Source organism: Pseudopipra pipra, chromosome 5 (genome assembly GCF_036250125.1).
Source record: "Pseudopipra pipra isolate bDixPip1 chromosome 5, bDixPip1.hap1, whole genome shotgun sequence".
Taxonomy (NCBI): Eukaryota; Metazoa; Chordata; class Aves; order Passeriformes; family Pipridae; genus Pseudopipra; species Pseudopipra pipra.
Genome location: NC_087553.1, coordinates 3,033,409 through 3,054,065, shown reverse-complemented (window position 1 = coordinate 3,054,065; position 20,657 = coordinate 3,033,409). Strand labels below are relative to the sequence as shown.

The 20,657-nt window shown below is 42.2% G+C and overlaps 1 protein-coding gene and 1 long non-coding RNA gene across 17 annotated transcripts in view; one reads left to right on the top strand and one right to left on the bottom strand.

Annotated features, from left to right (window-relative positions):
- Nucleotides 1-5,453: 5,453 nt before the first annotated feature.
- Nucleotides 5,454-20,657, bottom strand: part of ABCC9 (ATP binding cassette subfamily C member 9) — a 70,987-nt gene continuing 55,783 nt past the window's right edge. For 13 of the 16 annotated variants that reach the window (XM_064654110.1, XM_064654106.1, XM_064654105.1 and 10 more), the window contains 11 exons: nucleotides 19,364-19,466; nucleotides 16,944-17,045; nucleotides 14,227-14,347; nucleotides 13,083-13,213; nucleotides 12,418-12,496; nucleotides 9,810-9,918; nucleotides 9,490-9,593; nucleotides 8,578-8,711; nucleotides 8,174-8,236; nucleotides 6,547-6,726; nucleotides 5,540-5,749 (listed from right to left, as the gene is read on the bottom strand). In XM_064654110.1, coding sequence (XP_064510180.1) covers nucleotides 6,589-6,726; nucleotides 8,174-8,236; nucleotides 8,578-8,711; nucleotides 9,490-9,593; nucleotides 9,810-9,918; nucleotides 12,418-12,496; nucleotides 13,083-13,213; nucleotides 14,227-14,347; nucleotides 16,944-17,045; nucleotides 19,364-19,466 — 1,084 coding nt within the window. In that variant the 3' untranslated portion in view covers nucleotides 5,540-5,749; nucleotides 6,547-6,588. Of the gene's footprint in view, nucleotides 5,750-6,546; nucleotides 6,727-8,173; nucleotides 8,237-8,577; nucleotides 8,712-9,489; nucleotides 9,594-9,809; nucleotides 9,919-12,417; nucleotides 12,497-13,082; nucleotides 13,214-14,226; nucleotides 14,348-16,943; nucleotides 17,046-19,363; nucleotides 19,467-20,657 lie in introns of all 16 variants that reach the window. The other 3 variants (XM_064654111.1, XM_064654115.1, XM_064654118.1) reach the window with 1 other exon arrangement.
- On the top strand, nucleotides 18,359-20,323 carry LOC135413970 (uncharacterized). Its single transcript, XR_010430521.1, has 2 exons — nucleotides 18,359-18,539; nucleotides 18,693-20,323. It is a non-coding gene; the product is annotated as an uncharacterized LOC135413970 (long non-coding RNA).

The window sequence follows — 20,657 nt, the reverse complement described above, 5'->3', positions numbered from 1 at the left end:
CATTTTATTTGGCTGTGTAGGTAGAGCCTAAAGGTTGGATCAAGGAACAGGTAAAGCTGCTCCCCGCAGCAAAAAGACAGAAACTAAGAGAGGGATAACTCCTACTGCTGGGATAAATTAGAGCTGCCATTTCTCCTTTTCTTCTGGTGGTACATGGAGGAACAAAGCCAGGCGTTGAGGGCAGGGCTTTTCATTCCATCTCCTTGTCCAAACTGTGCTTATTCCTCTTGTGCAGCAGCAACCATAAAGCTTATGACTGGCTTCAGCCTAAGATGAGAACAATAGAATTTTTTCTCCTCTCTTGGGAAGCCCAGAACTGGCTCAGTGGGCCATACTACCACCTGAAAGAGATTTTTATTTTTCTTCTGGTTTGTGAAATGGAATTTTTTTGCCTTTCTCTCTTTGTGTTTCCAGTACCCCTTTCCCATAAGTGATTATCTCTTGCTGGCTGCAGGGTGAGGGTTAAACCAAGATTATGCCACTGATGGAAGAGAGATGCCATGTCTTATTTTAAGATCGTGTCACAGAATAACTGGCAACTCCAAGCCCTCAGATCTCAGGTGCTGTGGTGGGACCTGGAGAAGCGGAAAGCCCCAAACCCAAATGATTCCGCCATGAAAATCTTCAGTACTCAGAGCCTCTAAAACCTCAGGTTCCTGCCTCTAATGGAGAAATCTAATGGTCACACTGCTGAAGGAGTAAGTGCCTAATCTGACCAGTAGAATAAAAACACATATAACCATTAAATATGAAAGAATATGCTGCTTTGGGGCATCTGTAACTGTGATCCTGAAGGGTGGTGGTTCTGGACCATGTCATTTACACTGAGCTGCATTAGTTCCTTAGTTACATGGTTAAATATTTTACTTGGACGTTTTAGCTATATTTATGGATGTAGCAAGAAAACCCTGAAGTAAATTAAAGGGAGAGTTAAGAAATGTCATGGGAATAGCTACGAGGAACTCTTATGGGCAGTCCTAGCTGACACTGTTCATTACTTACTTATACCTTTAATCCAAAAGTTGTATAACCATGTAATGTATTTGTATATAAACCAGACTAATATACATACATGGGAATGAATGCACTGGGCAATGAAAAGTGCAACGTGTGAGCTGAATGCTGCATTGTTTTATAGTACTTCATAGGATGAAAATCCCCATGTTCCATGAAAATAAAAGAAGGCATCTTGCATGTGATGAATGAGAATTACACCAATGAGAAACTAATTTAAAAAAATAAAATATTTAAACGACTTCTTGTTTATAATCTCTTAAGAATGTGGCTTATTATATTAGAGAAATAAACAGCCCCTACCAGGAATGTCTGTTATGTTTGCATGGGGAGTGTGTAACAGCAGACAAATGCTGTTAATAGTGAATAATTAATAGTAACTGTAGTAAGTAGATTTTCTAAAAATCTCTTTTCTCTTGAAGGATTACATTTGGAAGCTTCTCTGAACTCCATGGCTTCACACAAGCCAATACACTCAGCTGTCCTGCCAAAGCAACATCAGCAAGTTGCTAATTTGTTAGAGAGAACTTCTTCCTTCCAACAGTTATTTGATAATTTGAAAACCTGTTAATCTTTCCCCACAGTTCGGCACACAGGTCGATTCTAGTGGAGAGAAAACAAGGCAGTAAAAAACCAGTGTGGAAATTATTGGGATGTTTGCGTGGCAATGAATAATTTGATTTACAGTTTTGTTTTCAGACTTTTCTTAGTGCTCTCTTAGTTTTGCCTCTGAAAGGATTTATTTCCAAAGAAACTAAAGAGCTCTTCACATGCCATCCTGGAATTTATATCAGAGAATTTACGTAACATATTTTGATTTTAAATAAAGCTTTCAAAAATACTACTTGAGGATACGAGTATGCTGAGTTAATTTTTGCTTTTAAACACATTTAATGGGAGAATCATTACTCCAAAGAGATTTTTACAAGTAGCACTGTGGTTTCACTAGATGTTTTCAAACAGATTTCAATTGGCAGTATCACACTGGGTTATAGTGCTTCCAGGGGAAACATGCTCCAACTTTTACCACCAGATAATGGAAACATGATAATGGAGAGATGGCCCCTGTCCACAGCTTTTTCTACAAAGGTGTCTGTTTGCCTCGAGTGCATTATATCTCCATTTGTGATAAAATATCTAAAAAAGCTTGTGTCAAATGTATGTGTTAGGTTTCCTTCAGCTTCTCTTGACACATTAGCAAAGTGGTCTGTGAATGTGTCGGCATCTTTTCACAACAAAGCATGACAGCCCATTGCTTTAGGAAGCAAAAAGGACACAATTAATTAAATAAAACAATTTATTGTTTAAGAGGTTGGAACTTGACCACATTCAAAATTGTATTAGAATTTTCAGAAAACATAATTCTACGTGATCACTTTTTGCATAGGTTTTACATGTAATGGGATGCCAAATTCTTTGGGCCATATTCTTCCCTGTGAGGGTGGGGAGGCCCTGGCACAGGTTGCCCACAGAAGCTGTGGCTGCCCCATCCCTGGAAGTGTTCAAGGTTTGATGGAGCTTGGAGCAACCTGGGACAGTGAAAGGTGTCCCTGCCCATGGCAGGGGGTGGAATAAGATGAGATTTAAGGTCCCTCCCAACCCAAACCATTCAGTGATTCTATGATTCAGTGATCCTTCTACTTTGCTGCTTCTGTCACAGAAACAGTAAACAGAAAAAGAAATGGAGATGAGATGAGAAACATAATTAAGGCTCTCTCACAGAGATGATTTTCCTCTGTCCATAGTTAAAGAAACGTGCACACAGTCAGTGTTTGCATTCAAAGCTCCTTTGCAAGAGGAGGAAGTTCATAGTTCTAGTGCATAATATCTGGGTAATGAAAGCTGGCTTAGTTTAACGCTTAGAGGAACAAACCAACCTCAAAACATGACACTTGAGTGTTCCCCTGAAGGGGAGGGGTGTTATGGCAGAAAGCTATAGACGGGGGAAAGGAGAGGGAGTGCAGTGCTGTGTGAGTGGAGAAATGGGGCACAGGGTGTGAGGCTAAATCAGGAAGGAGTGGGAGGGCACAGGCAGAATAAGGAGCATTCAGGGATACAAGTGGGAGCCTCAAAAAGGGTGTGATATAGGGAGATGGTGAGGAAAAAAGGTGAGGATGCTGTGGAAGAGAATAAGGCTGATGTTTCCTTTACCTTGTCCATGCCACGGCCCAAGGAAACTGCTCCCAAATGGGACCCACTTCAGACTTTTACATGGAATCAAAAGAAATTTGTTTCCAGTTTCACTTCTACACCCTTCTTAGTAACAAAACAACTGTGATACAGTTGGCAACACCCTCCTCTGTTAGAGAAAAGCACATTAAAAAGTTCACCCTAGCCCTTGGTGAGTTTATACCATCATGTGCACAGCAGCTATAACAGGGGGAGACCTCATATGTCTACAGCAGATGGATTATGTTTGTTAACTCTGTTTGGATTTGTCTATTTTGAATAGGATTAATTGCTTTAGAAATCAGACTGTGTTTTCTAAACCTGCTTACCAAACACTTTGACCATGGTTAACCTAACAGTAGGGCCAACATTCCTGCTCTCCTCCCTCAAAATGAAGGAATCAGGCTGGTAGGTTTTTCTCATCCCATGATAAGTTTTCTTTTCTATGTGTTTAAACAGCAGTATCAACTTCTATAGCTCTAGATGAGCAAGAAAGGTGCTTCTTACACCTGTAATGGCCCTGGGACAAATGTAAGAGAAAAGAGGTGCTCTCTTTTGGCCTCTCTTAAATATACCTCACACAACCATTTAATGCAGTGGGAACCGGGATCTCACTGAACTAGTTGGCATTACTTGAAATAAATACTTAAAATAAATCAGGATTGCATCATCATCAAAGATACGCAGATAAACAAAGTTTTTTGTACTTCATACCGGCTGAGTCTGACAGCAAGGAATCCAGTTAGCTTTTCGCTGAAGACAATGAAATTAAATCAAGAATTCTTTTAGTCTTCTGGCTGTGAAATTTGGGTAACAATACATGCTTCTGCTGCAAACATCTGCTTGTTTTTTTAGTTTATTTTATTTGTATGACAAAGGTCAACACAGAGAATTAATCCAGAAAAGAAGAAAAACTTTTCACAGCAGTAGACAGGGAAATCACAGAAGTACTTCCCCTCATAAATTGTTCAAGACTGAGCTTCTTTGTTTAGTTGTGTCACACAGCTTTTATTTACAATAGTTCAGAGGGAAAAAACCCCTCCAAAAATCAATAAAAGAGATAAACCACTGTATAATTATTAGGCTACCAGACTAAATGTAATCCCAGTTTTAAGCCCTAGATCTTTTCCAAAATTCATTGCATTTCTTTGGACCAAATACTGCGTCTTATGTTATTTTAATTGCACTAAAAATAGGCTTAAGTTCATCTCGTGGTCTTCCTAAATTTTGTAGCAATTGGTGAATAAGAATCACATTGAATGCTGTTACAGAGGCTGATGTCTCATCTGTGCCTTTGAAAATATGTGTGTGAAACTCCTTCTGGAGATTTACACGGAGTTGACATGGATCAGGATTTAACCATGTATATTAGTCAAGTGCAAGCAACCTTTCCAAACCTGCATGAGCTAAATATCTATTTAACTTCACCTAATTTTTCAAGATACAGTAAGAATTTGAAAATCATACCTCCTTGTACTAGATCTGATGCAAAGATGTGCCAGAAATGGGTAAAGGAAAAGGTTATCCCAGGATAAAAAAAAATAACATGAAGGATTAAAGACATACAAAACAATTAGTGGTTGGCTAATTAAGTAGAATATTTTAGTGGGCATGATTAAAAGACTGGCTAATACCAAGTTTATAAATTCAGATGAATTTTAATACAAAATCTTGAGATACTGTACAAAATTCTTCTGTAAGCCTATCAAAGCATGCATATTTATAAGATGATTTGAATCTCTGGTTGATAAAAGCTGGCAGAATTAATATGGATTTAGGAAGAACTGACTGTAGGAATAAGCCATCATTGCACTGAAAATAGTGTCACAACTAAAGCGTGCTAACTGGAGTGAAGGACAGGAAGGATTTCCTTGTTTCTGATGAAATTCCTTTCCCTCATTCACTGCTCCTACACTACAACTTGGAGAGCAAAGTTTATGCCTTTGGAATGCAACATACTGCCCCAGGCCTTACGGGGTTGGATTTTTTTCCCAGTTTTTCCCCTCTGGGGACAGAATGCTTCTGGGGAACCTCTCGTTTCCTTGACAAAGTGCACGATTCAGTTGCCAGTTCCAGCCTAACATATGTACTTTATAAGATCAGTGCATTCTTTTGCTCTCTATAAAAGACAATAAAGTCAATAAAAAGTCTAAGGAAAATGCCAAATTCCCAGGAAGCAAAAACTCCTCCCTCCGTGCGTGCATGTGTGTGTGCGTGTGAATTTTAATAGCTTTGAATAAAGTGACATTTTTATTGCTTCAAGGCATACATGTATTGCAATAGGTTTTATTATTTTGGAAGATGGAATTGTGAAGAAAGAAGCTCTAAAAAAAGGACAAAAAAGGTAAAAGTGATGTTACATTGAATAGAAAATATTCGCGTTTCATTTGTTTAAAAATAAGCTGTTAAATTGCATCATGTGGTTTCTTCACATGTCAGCCCGGACAAAGGAAGCAAAGATGCCATCTTCCTGGGAAAGTAGGTTCTCAGGTGTGTCGTATTCCAAGATGTTCCCTCTCTTCATGACGATGACCAGGTCTGCAGTGAGGATGGTGTGAACCCGATGCTGCCCGAAAGGAAAGCAAACACAAGTTTTCATTTTGATAATTCCCACTGCAGGTCATTAACGGGCTTAATGCCAGGCACAGCAAGCTGGGGAAAGGCTATCCTTGTTTATCCTTTGTATTTGGAGTAGGTCCTTGTACTTTATCTTTAATCTGATATCCAGATTACAGCCAGATTTCTTTACAGCCTGGGCCACCAAGCCTGAAAATACTAAGCATGCACTTTACCTTTGAGTGCTAATTGCCATTATAGACAGCACAGTTGTTGGAATAAATCCTATGGTATCCCTGAAATACATCTTCCTCTAGGGAAATATGGATGAGAAACATCCTGGATATGCCTGCACTGCCAGGTGGCTTAGCATCCTGCTCTGCTCCTTGGTCTCTGTACCCCACCAGTCTACTCTCCCTCTGGGCTATCCCCTTCTATAAATGAATTATCTGAGATCTAATTTAAGTGTGCTCCAGGTAATAGTTTAACCCCATGGGCAACAGGAATGAAACCACTTTGAGTTTAATTTTGTGTGAATACACCCACTCAGATATAGATGGGATGAATTCTTAAAAGTGGGATGTTTCTCTTTACAGGCTGAAAGTCAGGGATCACTTTATGGGTTGGGCTCCTTTGATGTGACAGTTTCAATGTCTGAGCTTTGTTACCCATGTTTAGCATAAATAGTCATGGAATTAAACAAACCCAGGAACCACACAATAAACACCTTCTTGCACTGTCGTCTCAGGGGCTGTGCAGCAGAAAGGCAGCAGAGTGAAAGGAAGCTAAAGAGGAAAAAATAACTACCAAAGAGCCAGAAGTCTCGTGGACAGTGTGGACTGAGAGAGTCTACTTGTGAGTCTTCACCAAAGTGGTGAACAGGCCGTCCTCTTTGAGGAGTAAGTTTGAGGCAGTGTCACATTCAACTAGAAAGCCCTCAGAAAGGACTAGGACAAGATTGGCATCCAAGATGTGAGATACGCGATGCTGGAAAACAGAAAAGAAAAACAGCTGGGTGAAGGAAGGATCAGCCGTGAGCGAAGAGAGGAAGGAAATGAAGCCAGGTCTGTCAGGAAAGCTAAATATTAATGTGTGCTGTTTTGCTTGATACACCAAATTTGGAAAGGCAAAGCAAAAGGAACGTGAGAGCACCTGAAGGGAGACAGATCGAGAGAGACTATTTACAAGGGCATGGAGTGACGGGACAAGGGGGAATGGCTTCAAACTGAAAGAGAGGAGGTTTAGGTTGGATATTAGGAGGAAATTCTTCCCTGTGAAGGTGATGAGGGACTGGACTGTTCTAGTCCAGGTTGCCCAGAGAAGCTGTGGCTGCCCCATCCCTGGAAGTGTCCAAGGCCAGGCTGGATGGGGCTCTGAGCAACCTGGGCTAGTGGAAGGTGTCCCTGCCCATGGCAGGGGGTTGGAACAAGATGATCTTTAAGGTTCCTTCTAACCCAGGCCATTCTATTATTCTATAATCCCAGTCAGAAGGACAGTACTGAATATTGGAATGGTGTGTAAATGTAGAACACCCAAACCATTGGCATCTTGAGCATTTACACATCCAAGAACCTCACAGCACATTGTAAATGAGCTGGGTTAAGTGGTTTGCCTGACACAAACTAGTCACTGACAGACTTGAAACCAGAGTCCAGGAGGCCTGACTCTAATCTCTGACCACAGGACCAGATTCCAGACAAAGTAAATGAAACAGCTGTTGAAACATGCACTTATCCCGTGGAGAAAACATCTGTTTGTTGACTAAGCCTGCTGTCACAAGGTGGAAATATTCCTCATGGTATCCACCATGTGTGTGCATGTATATGTCTGCACATTCATGTGCATACCTGCACAGATTTATGGAATTTTTGGGCACGTGAAAAGGCAGGAAAACAGGAAAAAATACTATAAAGCCTTAGTTGAAGAGATCTTAAAGCTTGGGCGATTCCCACTGATTCAGATTTTTTTAAACCCTTATCATAAACACAGCTTTTTATCCTGAAAGAGAGAAAAGATAACCCAACCTGAGAAACCACATCATGACTGTAGGCACTAAGCATACGTAGACTTCAGAGGCAAAATTCAAACCTAGATTTTGACACAACTTTCAATAACAGTTTAACCCATGCATCTGGTTTCAATTTTTTTAGTGAGATTGACTTCACATTTTCTTGGAGACACTGAAGATGGTGAAGTTCTCTATAAAGTGTTTCTTGAGATCTAAGTGTTTTAGTTTGATAGCAAGACAGCATTTGCTGCAAGATTTCATGTTGACCCAGTCTTGACTTGTTCTGGTATCTGGGAATACCCTGATCTTGTGGTTTCCTTCTATGTTGTGATGTTTTTAGTTTTATACAGTGATGTTTAATGGGTGGAAGGCAAGATGAACTGCCTGAGGAGTGAGGAAAGAGCATTTTCTGGCACCAGTACTCACCGCTATCGTTACAACCGTGCGGTCTGCGAACGCAGTCATCACAACCTTCTGCAAGATGTTCTCCTGTCAAAGGAAAAGCTCATTTCAGTTACTTCATCCTTTTTGCATTTTAATTCATGTGTCTTCAAGTGCCTAAGAGAGGCCATCATATTCCATACCATCTCTGATCTGCTCACCGGACCAGAGGTGGTAATGAAACGTAATGAAACGTGAAATCAGGGATTTTCTAAAACATTTCATTTTATCATTTCCCCCCCCTCACCATGGGCATCAATCCCCAAGCCACATCAACAGCAGTGGCTGAAACCAAGCACAAGAGAGAAGCAAAACCAGTCAGCTTTTTATGCTTGATACTTGGGTGCCTCTTCTCCAAGCAGATCCATGGTGCTAATTGCTTTACTCACTGTGGCCATGTCAATGGATGCTGTGGCTTCATCCATGATCAGAATGCTGCTCTTGCGGACAAAGGCTCGGGCCAGACAGAAGAGCTGCCTTTGCCCCACACTGAAGTTCTCTCCTCCTTCTGTGACCATGGCATCTGGAATAAAACCAGTTACTTTGAATGCCACAACCACTGAAATACTGTCTGTGGAAGCTCTGCTTGTGCACTATTTCCAGGGCCAAAATATAAAAGCTAATAATCATAATCTTGACTGAACAGTGGAATGGAGTGATATCAAGAAAAGTGAGCACAGCTTCTTGGGAAAGGAGCAATATATCATTAAATGAACCGTTGGCTCAAATAGTTGGCCCAAATTTGTTAGGAAATTTGGTAGGCTGCAGGGTAATATCTTAGTAGTATTAAATATGCTTAATATGGAAATAAATATGTGAGTTTCCTTCATGAATTGGATCTGAAATGGTAAGAAAAATACTCTGTCAGTGTTCTAGACAAGAGCTGCAGCTCTGCTGGCAGAGCCAGATTCTGCTAAAGGAGCGGAGGTAAAATTGCTCTTTTTAGTCCTTACTGACTAATTACCCCACTATGATCATACAATTATAGAATCATAGAATTTTCTGAGTTGGAGAAGGCCCACAAGGATCATCAAAGTCCAGCTCCTGGCCCTGCACAGGCCAGCCCCAAGAATCACACCATCATGCTGAGGTGCTGCAGGATTTTTCCACAGTGCGTGGAAAAACAGATTCCTCTTCAGCTTTTTAGTAAGAATATTCTCTCTAGCATGGAGAGAGAATCTTCATTACGTGTCTGTCAACTCCTACATGATGGTTCAGAGTGTCAGATCACATGTATTTGTTTATATGTGCATGTAGGATTTTATTATTGTCCTGTGTTCCCAGAGACTTTTCAGACATACCAAGGCCTCCTGGCAATGACTTGACCATGTTCTTCAGCTGAGCAATCTCCAGTGCTTCCCAGAGTCTGTCATCAGTGCACTTGCATTCTGGATCCAAGTTAAAGCTGCAAAGAAAACCGTAACAGGAGTCTCGTTACTGAGATTACATTCAACTCTTCTGCAAATTAACACCTTGGCATGGTATGTGCCACTTGACTTCCCCTGGCAGACTGTGTGGATATGGTTGGACTGAACTAGGCAGGTTACTTCCCTATTCCTTATATTCCTGTTCCAAACAGGCCATGCAATGCTGCCTGTCCCCCCCGATGACAGACACCTACCGGATGGAGCCACTGAACAGGATTGGATCCTGGAGAATGATGGAGAGTCGGGAGCGGAGAGTGTGAAGAGGCAATTTGCTGATGTCTATTCCATCAATCATTATCCTCCCTGTTTGAAACAACATGCAGAAGACATGAGGGAAAACAGCTCCTTTGGGCTGGGCTCTGCCTCTGTGACCTCTCAGCACTGTCATCCACCTGGGAAATGTGGATTTATGTAACAACACAAGCCAGAGGTATCCCAGCTTATTAGTGACACTATCACCTTGCTCCCTGCCTTTTTTTTTTTGTCCCCCACCCTCCTTAAACGAAAGACACAGCTTTCCTGCTTTGTGATTAATGATAGCACCAGAAAGATGATTTATTATGGGGCAATCTGAGCTTTACAGCCAAACAGAGCAAGAGCAACTTCTGTAGTTAGCCACATCCTGGGCCTTTCTTTGTTCCCCTGGAATTCAGCAGTTGCAGTAGATATTTACTTTGAGGTTGTGCACAATTGCTTGTGCACAATATATGTATTTATTTATCTGCAACCCATACATCAGGAGACAAAGCTATCCTTCAAACTTTAGAAGGAATGGGGTAGTATCAACATTTTATCAAGACGCTGATCAGAAAAACAAAAAGGATGTCCTGCTCCACTCATGCTCATTCCTGCAGCTCTATTCCATTTGAGTATTTGATGCAAATTAGCCACATACTGCTCTGTTGCCATAAGATTACTGGAAGCAGTCACATTAATCACTCCTTCTCCCAGCAGTTCATTCCCTAACAAGAAGTTGCGGGAACAGCTGGGATAACGGGTAAAGAAAGAGGATTTTTTCCTTTTCTAGTCACTATTTCAGGTCAATGAACACATGGATCTCATCAGGAAATCTGATTTATGATGTTCTGGGTGTGGCAACGGGTGATATTCAGGCGAGGGAGATGGGAAAAATGTACAAGAGAAACTGTTGGGCTGTTCTGTAAATGGATGATGGTGAGAAGAGCAGAAGGAAACTCCTTCTTTCCCTTGAATCCTCAAAAAAAATCTAGGAGTGACTGACCCCACTGACTTCCCCTGGGCATGGAAACTTCCTCCAGGTTACAGGGATGGGATGGGCCAGGTAAAACTGCCCGAGAACATGGTAAGGGGTATTTTCATCAGGCACTTCCGCAGTTTCCATGTGGAAAACCTGGCAGATACATGGATATTCAGAGCTGTGCACGTGTGTCTCTTCTGTCGTTCCCAATTGTCATGATACTGCATTTTGTAGGTTGATCTGTGCGTCCCTGTTCTAAGGAAATGCATATTTGGTAGAAGCCAAGATGCTCAAGGAAAAGAAAAGAGGAGATGAGAAGGGAAAAAGTAAATTCGAGAGAAGTTGGGAAACTGGGAAAGTAATGATCTGTCAAGCAAGAAAGTAGAGACATGAGAAGTAGTTGAAACAGAGGGCAAGAGAAGGGAAACACTAAAGCACAAAGAAAGAAGCAAGAGTAGTGAAATAAAATGGAACACATACAGATTTGAAGAGATAACAAAGATCTAAGGAACAACATGAATGAAATCTTGGCTCTAGCAAAGTTACTCGAAATCTTGTTACGTAACTTTTATTAGAGTCAGGAACCCCACCCAGAAGTGGAGCAGCACAGAGGCCAAATATTGGTCTAGCTGAGAGAGGGACATGCACAAAGGATAAACAGAGCTTGATTAGAAAAGACTTAGACATTCCCATTGGGAAAAATCAGGGATGCAGAAGAAGCAGACAAATAAAATATGCAGCAAGGATATTTAAGTAGAAGGAAACTTCACGTTGGCCATAAACATAGCGATTATTTGTTTGCAATGCTTGTATAACCAGGAACCCTGGCCGTGAATCAGGAGCCTATTACCACAGATACATATAGGCAGAGAACCACAACAAAAGCAAGTATTATCTGCATCAGATTCACTTATCCCCTCACATCCTACTGGGGTTTCCTAGAAAACATTCCATGCACAATGGCTAAATTAGAAACAAGGAAACCTTTGAAACAAAAGGATGACTTTCCAGTGGGTTTCTATAATCCTACAACAGCACACATGTATCTATACTGTAAATGCCAGAGTGGGTATTGCTGCATACCAGTTCATGCCAATTAGCTGGGAGAGTGAAAACAGCCAAATATTTCCAAACTTTTAGTCAGTTTGTGCTGCAGTTGTGGCAAACTACAATGAAATAAAAAATAAATATTTAGAGAATGACTTGTTGAGTTCTAGTTTCTACTCTGCTAATATTTTGACAGCTATAATAAGTTAATGAAGTTATTCTTTAGGGAGAAATTTAAACACTCCAAAGAGTTACATATTTTTTCATCATGTCTCAAAAATGACACATTGTTTTTCAGAGCAGCCACAGAAAAGTTTTTAAAAACTTGGAGGTATGGTCTGTGTGCAACATTTGCTGCAAGAACCAAGCGTTGCTCACAGTAGGACACTTTGTATTTTGAAGGATCAGTCATAACAAACCCCATTCTAACCAGGTATCCAAGAGCCAGGATGGAAACCATCAAAAAGTCCCCTCGCTCATTCTGAAGAAATAAGGGGGGAGCAGGTTAGGAGTGACAACATCCCCCAGTGAAAACTGACCATCAAATATGTCCACCATCCTGAAGAATGCCAGAGACAGGGAGGACTTGCCACTGCCAGTCCGACCGCAGATCCCAACCTGCAAAAGACAGCAAGATGTCACTTCCTTACAGAGGGAAGCTGTAAATCAGACCTGCAGTTATTTTGGGAAAGCTGGACTGGGTTGTGCTGCTGGTGACTAAAAGGTCCTTCCCAACGGGCAGAGGCAGACACCAGGGGAAAAACAAAACAGTATGGTAAGACACACTTCCTTTTTCTGCCTCTCTACATCATAAGGACTTGTCCCAGGAACATTTACAAAACTTCTGTATTTTGTTATGGACTCCGATGACACTTTGTTGAAATATGAGATATTCTTGCATTTTCACTCAGTTCCAGTCTGGTGTTCCAGGTCTAATCTCATCTGCCACCCAGGCTCCCTCTATGAGACAGAGATGGACTTGGAAAGAAATGAGACTCTGATAAGGAAAGCTGATCCCAACCAAGAACCAGCTCTTATCAGTGTAAGTTTTTGACCCATGCCCGGGGACCTCAGGGAGGACTGTCAATGTATATATCTGCCACTGCAAGCTGTTGTTATTCTTGCTTTTCTGCTACCTTAGAAAAGCAAACACAGTAAGGAGGGATGTGCTCCAGGATGAGGAAGATGAGCAGTTGCTTGATACCTTTTGCCCTGGTTTGATGTACGCCTTAACGTGCTTGAGAACAGGCTTCAGGTTGTTTTCATACCGAACACACAAATTTTCAATCTTGATTTCCCCCTCCTGGGGCCAGTCTTTGGGGACTTGAGAGGGATCTGAAATAGTTACAGAAAAACAAACTGAAATGAGTGCTGCCAGGGGTCACCCTTTAGGACAGTCCCCTTTCCCCCCCTCTCCTGCCAGGGCACCTCCAGAAATGGAGCCTCAGTTCCCTGCCAAGGGGGGAGCTGGGCTGGGAACTGCCAGGCAGGCACATTAGCACTTGGCTTCCAGCTCTCAACACATAAGGAGAGAGGGCAGATGCTGAAGTGTGTCTTGGCAGTGAAACGGGGAGAAGGCAAAGGAGCAGAGAATGCCGAGTGCAGCGCAGGGTGAGCGCGTTCCGCGGTCAGTAACCGGCACAGGAAGGGCAGCGTGAGGGGGATGTTGTTACTGCTGTACAACACGAGCTGTTGACATTATCATAGCTCATATGTCATCCTGAGTTGCAAATAGGCAGCAGGTTTGGTCTCCACACTGAGGAGCTTGGCTTTCCAGGGAAGCTTGTCAGCCTGCCAACCTTCTCAGTCTCGCCCTTCAACCGCTTCTAAAATACCCCTCAGAGGCAATTTGAGGTGTGTGCAGCACAAACTCTGAGGTGCAGCTCAGGCCTCAGCTGACAAAGTCTGACAGTGTGACCCTGTCCTGTAGTCCCCATTTGGTGCAAAGGTCAGAGATTGTGAAGCGTGTGACTGATGGTGCATTATCCCTATGTTTGTTTCTTAAATAGCTACATGGATGTTTTATTCATCCCATATGAACAAAATGAAAATACTATATGAAATACCATTTTCCCATATGAAAATATCTATAACTGGTATTTCCTGATTGTACCACAGGGCCATTCTCTGTCTCCCCAGCATTAGATAGGGATTTCTTTTCATGTTGACTGGCATGGGCAACATATCTCATAGCTGCTTTTGGCTCTCCTTGTCACTCACATCAGTGGCAGTTCCTCCACATCAATGAGAATAGATTTTGGCCAAAGTGGTGTGTACATTTTGCATGACCAAGTCTACCATTCTTTCCCATTACCACACAAAAACCCCAAAAGATTAGAGTGCAATACCCAAGCAGCCTTCATAGTTCTCCGACTCCATGTTCAGGAAGCTGTGTACTTTCTTTACTGCACCCATCTGCACCTCCAGATCAGCCAGATTCCTCACTACCCAGTTCAGGTAGTTGGTTATCTGCATCACAAAATGAAAACAAGGTCAGAGTTCAGCCTTCTGTCTGTTCATCTACCTGTTTGCAAATAAAGGTTGGATACATCTGGGAAAGCCCTTGGCCTCACTCAGGAACATTCCACCACTTCAAAACCCAGTGCAGCAGCATCAAATTCATAACAAGGCAGTCATACTCCATCACGAACAGCCCTGACATAGTAGCTTAATGCTTGGTATTCCCATCCTTGTTTATTGAAGGAGAAATACAGAAAAGAATCAAAATTGGAAGCTCTGTTAGGAAGTACAAGATTTTCTAATCTTTCAAAGACTGCAACTAAGGATAAAGGAAGTTTGTCATTTGCAAATATATTGAAAAGATTTGATGATAATTTCATTTCTGTTTCTGCCTGCATATGTTTAGATAACCCACTTCTCTCAGGGAAAAATATAAGAAATTTTTAGCACAGAAATATAAGAGGAAAAAATGTGTTATCAGTTCAGTAGTAGTTCCTTCCTGTGTTCTATTCTCATTTGTAATTAAAAGGATTTGATCAATAGTAAAGGTATTACTTCCAGTAGATAATAATTGACAATTAGTTGTCTAACAATACCCAGTAGATTAAACAAACTGATTTCTAGTCAGGACTGACTATTTAAGACTGAAAATTGTAAAGCTTTTTCCTAAACATTCCTAAGTCTGTATTTAGGCGCATATATAAGAAAGAAAAATTGATCTTATTAGTAACAGTTGATTGCCAAGAACTTTTAAAAATTGAGTTATTTTATAGACCTGCTAAAGGTTTAGAAACTTAACACAGTGAAAACATCCTATGCACAAACATAATTCAGAGAAAGGCTTTGTAATTTTTTTTGGTGAGAGATCATTGAATCTGACAAATAAGGACTTTATTATGAATAAATCCCCCAGCCCCATTTCTTTCCCACTAACCTAATAGTGATGCAATAGGCAAACAGAAAATAACTTTTACTGAGATTCAGCAAAACCTGTTGTTAATTTAGAGGACTTAGTAAGTAAGTCAGACTTAGTGATCATTAAGATAGAGTTCTGGAGAGGGTATTCTTTGTTGTTCAGAAACTCCTCATTTGCTGCCCAGCTGTTGAGCCAGGCAGTTATAGAAATGGGTAAGTTTGCAGATAAGCAAAACACTCTGCAGAACTGACAGACCTGATAACAGAGCCTGGCATCCAGAAAGCTCTACCCACCACTTCAACCACCACCTCACAGTTGTACAGGGGGGTTGGTAGTGTTTACAAAAGAGGAAAGGACAAGCCATGGATGTCTGTTGTAAACACAGCCTTGGTACAGTTTGCTCTCATCCAAGTCCAAACATCAGTCCTCTCTTACCTCCAAAGAGAAATAATATAAAACTCTGTGCCAGGGGACAGGGGTAATGATCAAACCGTCGGGACAGGTGAACACCCGGTGACTACAGCACTCTGCTACACCAGACTTCAGCACGTGCCTGTTTCACACCAAGGATCTGTTTGCAAACACAGGCTGAAAACAAGGAAGCCAAGGATGATGCAGACATCCCGGCGCTCCCAGATCTCTGCTAATGAAGCAGGATTACCAGGCATGTTTTCTGAGGGAAGCTGAAGCCCTGGGACTGATTCTCAGTTGCTGGCAGGTCCTTACACTGCTGCAATGACAACACGGAGGGGATCTAAGGCCATCCCAAGGCAGCTGCTGAGAACTCTGTTGTAACCACGGGCTTGACAGCATTTAGGTGCAAAGCCAGATCTCTGTGTTAGACCCATATCCCTCCATCATATCAGTGTTTTAAAGCAGCCAGATTTTTGCCATGGTTTCAAAAGTTGTTCCTGCCACTGTCATCATCCTGCTTTTGCCCCCACTCCTGTGGTTAATTCAGTAATATTTCTACTCTCTATGGTGACTGTAATCCACTCTGTGCTCATAGTGCTCTCTCAGCCTCTCTCGTAGCCAGGGACACTAAAACACTGCTCCCTCTCCTCAGCTAAAATAGCTCACTGCTCATGACATTGGCAAAATGAGTCAGCTACTGGACCACCAAAATCTCATCATTCCCAACTCCATCTCCTCTGCTTTCCTACTGCTGCCTGGCACGATGAACCATGCCTACAAAGGTCCCAGTCCCCAAATCCATTCAGAATTGCATGGACAACATCAGGCATCTGAGTAGTTTCCCTCCAAAGGCAAAACTGGTGTTTCTGTTTCTTCAGCAATTATTTGATTTGGTCTCTGGTTAAAGATTACTTGGATTATGACAATCTGTGGAATAGTATTTCCTGGCAGGTTTTGCCATGTAGAGGCAGAACCAACACTGTGTTTTACAAACCAGAGTGCACGGCAGGTCCTCTTACGCATTTTTAATTTTCCTGCTCTGCTTGGGAGCACGCAGGGCCTGGGAATGGCTGTGTTTTTTTAATTGGCTCATAAAGCCTGAAGCAAGTCCAAGTTGCCCTGAACTCTCTCGACTTTGGCTCGAATCCATTATTTGCAGGATAGGGGTTTTTTTTAAGATTAAGACAGCTGGAAGATAACCATGTATATATAAAAATATTATAAAATTAATACTTGGTTGGTCTGAAAGTTCTTAAGCTTTGCCTTGGTACGTACTGTCAGGGCGTACAGGAGACCCAGCCCCACAAATCCTGAGTTGGGCCCTTCAGTGATGGAGGTGACAGCTGCAGTCAGGACAATACAGGCACCAAGGTAATCCTGGAATGAGAGAGACAGGGAGAGAAAGATTCTAGGCAACATTAAAAGGCAGCAACAAGAACATTTCTTTAGTTGAGGGGTAGTTTAACTTTACTGAGAATTATTTATATAATGACACCTACTACTTAGTTATTGGTTTGTTCTTCCTGGAGAAGGTCACAGGTTATGGGGCTCAACCTGAAACATTCTAAATCAACTTGCTGAGCACAAATGAAACAGGACAGTAATTTCAGCAAGTCCATTTGGTATCTCACTATGGGAGCCCCAGATAGAGCAGGTATCAAAAAAATCAAAGAAGCACATAAAAAATCCTAAGAATGATATAACAACGATACCCCTAATTCCTACCACTAAAACAAATCAATTCCACTTTCTCCACTCTCTTTCAGGTCTTCTTAAAACATGGGTTTGCCTCCTCAGAAAAGAGAAGTATCAGTGACTTCACAAAATCCAGGAAGGCTTTTGGTAGAATTTATACAGGTCATGCATATGTTTTATTGGTAGAAGTTTTGCAGGAGCTGGAAACTATTTTCTTGATGTGCACCTCAGTTTTGAAGTGAATGCCACATGTGATCTCATGGAATCAAGGTGCCTGATTAATGAGACTCTTGGTATTCCCTCTCTCCCACTGCTGCCTGCACTATATTTAGTTTGGATTACATTTTCCATCCATTTTTCTCCTCCTATCTGATAATGCCTGTAATCTTTCCTTCTGAGATTGCAAATGAGGGTTGCCTGGTTCTTCTGTCCGTAAATTGTGTTGAAGAGCAGATGACAGACTCAAACTTCAGCAGGGGATGGATTTAAACTGAGAGAAAGGAGGTTTAGACTGGACATTAGGAAGAAATTCTTCCCTGGGAGGGTGGTGAGGCCCTGGCACAGGTTGCCCAGAGAAGCTGTGGCTGCCCCATCCCTGGAAGTGTCCAAGGCCAGGTTGGATGGGGCTCTGAGCAACCTGGGCTAGTGGAAGGTGTCCCTGCCCATGGCAGGAGGGTTGGAAGTAGATGATTTTTAAGGTCCTCTTTAGCCCAACCCATGTGATTCTGAGATTTTATGATTGACATATGCAGGGAATTGGAACCACAGTGGTCTTGAGACTCCATCAGCAGCTGGGATAGGACTTGACAGCTGCTATAAAATCCTACAAGCTTTTGGGTGATCTTAGTACCAATGTGCTACTAAGGAGAGCTTAATGAACTATTCCCTGGCAAGGCCACATTATTCCTAATGCTATGATGAAGCGAGGCATATTTTTGGATCAGGTTCATTCCACATGTAAGCAAGCCTAAAACTGTGAGACATTAACAGGCATCGCCACAGCTCATTCCGGGACTGGCTGTTGCTCTGTTATTTATCTGCCTTAGATTTGGAAGCAAGTTCAGCTTGGTCTTGTATGCTCTAAGAAGCTGAGAGTTTCATGCACAAGGGAAAGCTTTGCCATCATAGGAAATGGAGAATAACTTTGTTGCTCTGACAGCATACCAGGAAAATAAGGTGAGTATCCAGCCTTTGATGTGGGGATTAATCATGCCTGTTGCTATTTGTGTCTAGCAGAACCAGGTCACTGCTCTGTTTATTTACTGCTCTTTGGGTTTGAGATGAATAAGGAAATCACAGTTGCTTTGCTTGCCTTTTCTTGCCTTGCAGATCAGGAAAGTCCCTCACGTGCTGTCCCTGGAGAGCCCCCACAAAAACCAGGAGCCTATTTCACTGTCAGTGGCTGCTCTGTGCCCTACTGTCATTTTTTTTTTCCGTTTGGAGTCTGGTTCTGCCATCTTTCATGATATCAAACAGTAAAACCACAAAGAGTATGGCCTGACAGCTGCAGTAAGGGCACTGCAAGGAGGAGTTTAACTTACAGCTGTGGGGTCAAACCTGCTGCTGGAGAGATACTTCAGGACCTAAAAGGTGAGTGGTGCCTAAAACCACCCTGGCAGAACGATGGCACAGTTCACAAAACTACCAAAAATCCGTGTCCTTCTTTGAAAGTAGTTCCTGCTGGAGCAGGTCTGCAGATGCTGCACAGTAGCAGAGAAAGCCTTGTTTCAAGTTATGTAAATGTTTGTCCTTGCATTCTCTTCAGACACTACATAGCATAGCAGCAAAAGATGAGGGAGAACTTGCATTTTCCTACTCCTGGCCAAGAAAGCTGAAAAAACCCTGTGGGTTTAACATAACAATGCTGATCTATTTTAAGGAGCTGTGTGTGTGTAACCTCAGCGCGAGATTAATTCCCGTTATTATCTTCTCCGCGTCAGGAGAAGCCTCTGTTTGCTTCCAAGGTTTCAAAACCACGGCTGGGACGAAACCGAACGTACCGTCCTGACCTCCAGCCATCTGTTGGCAGCCGACAGAAATAAGTAGGCAATGTTGTTGGTGTCTGTCAGCTCCAGCATGCGCTGTTTGAACCTGGCTTCGTGCCTGCCGAGAGCAAAGTTGGTACATTTACAACACGTCACACGCTCACACACAGAAGGGTGAAGCATTAACTCTCCTCTAAGGGTGAAGCATTAACTCTCCTCTGACTTCCCTCCCTCCCTCCCCCTCCCAGTCAAAACGTTTTGCCCTTCTGATTTTGGGTTAAAAACTCTTCCCTGCTGCCACAACTCTCCACAGCCAGAGCTACCCCTGTGATGGGGAGGGTTTGTTTTGGAGTAGATTTTGGATCAGAGCCTGTCCCCTGAAAGAGACTCCAGTGCTGGGGTGCTGGGCTTTTGGTTATCAAAGTTGATCCATTTTTTATAGCTGTGGCCACCCTTCAGTCCTCTAACAAGTGAGTGCTGCTGTGGCCCCTTGCTTCTTCCTCACAAGCCACCACTGAGACCTGCCATCTGAAAAGCTGATTTCAGATGTCTCTGTAGAAATTTTATTGCATAGCAGACAAGAATGGACATTTCATGTATTGCACATATTCTTTTCAGTATTTCTATAGTATAGAAAGACACTGGCATGGGAATATCATGTTCCTCTCTTGCCACAGGAGCCTTGGAATCATTTCCCAGTCACCTCTTCCATCTACTTTTGGTCACAGATGAGCTTCTCTTTGTCCCCCAGTGATAATGACTTTACCATGTCTCTCCTGGGTAAAAACCTGCTGTCCATTTTAGCCAGATCCTAATTACCTGTTATTCTCACACATTCTAATTTATTAATATAATGAATTTAAATTCATTGTATTAATCACAGCTGATTTTAAATTTTGTAGCATGTTATTGGTGACTCTTAGGTCAGGTATAAAACAAGGTTTGTGTGTCTGCTACTTTATTGCAACTGTACCAACTGGTCTGACAAAAAAAAGTTGCCCGAAAAGGTGCCTGGCCAGCTGCAGGGCTCTTCAACAGGAGTGACACCTCTAAGTAACAAGAATGACACCTCTCAGCTAATGTAGATCAATCCAGAGATCAATACCTTTCAGCCACACGGCTCAGCTGTTTTCTCAGCCAGTCACAGGTTGCCTAAACAACTGGGAAACTACAATGAGGGAGAGCCAGAGATTATCTCTGAATTGCAAAAATGAGGGGTGTTACCTCCACTGTCAGCTGTTTCCCTCTCCCATTTGTAATGCCCATCACATTTAAAACCAAGTATGCCAGAGCCCCCAAGAGCTGAGGT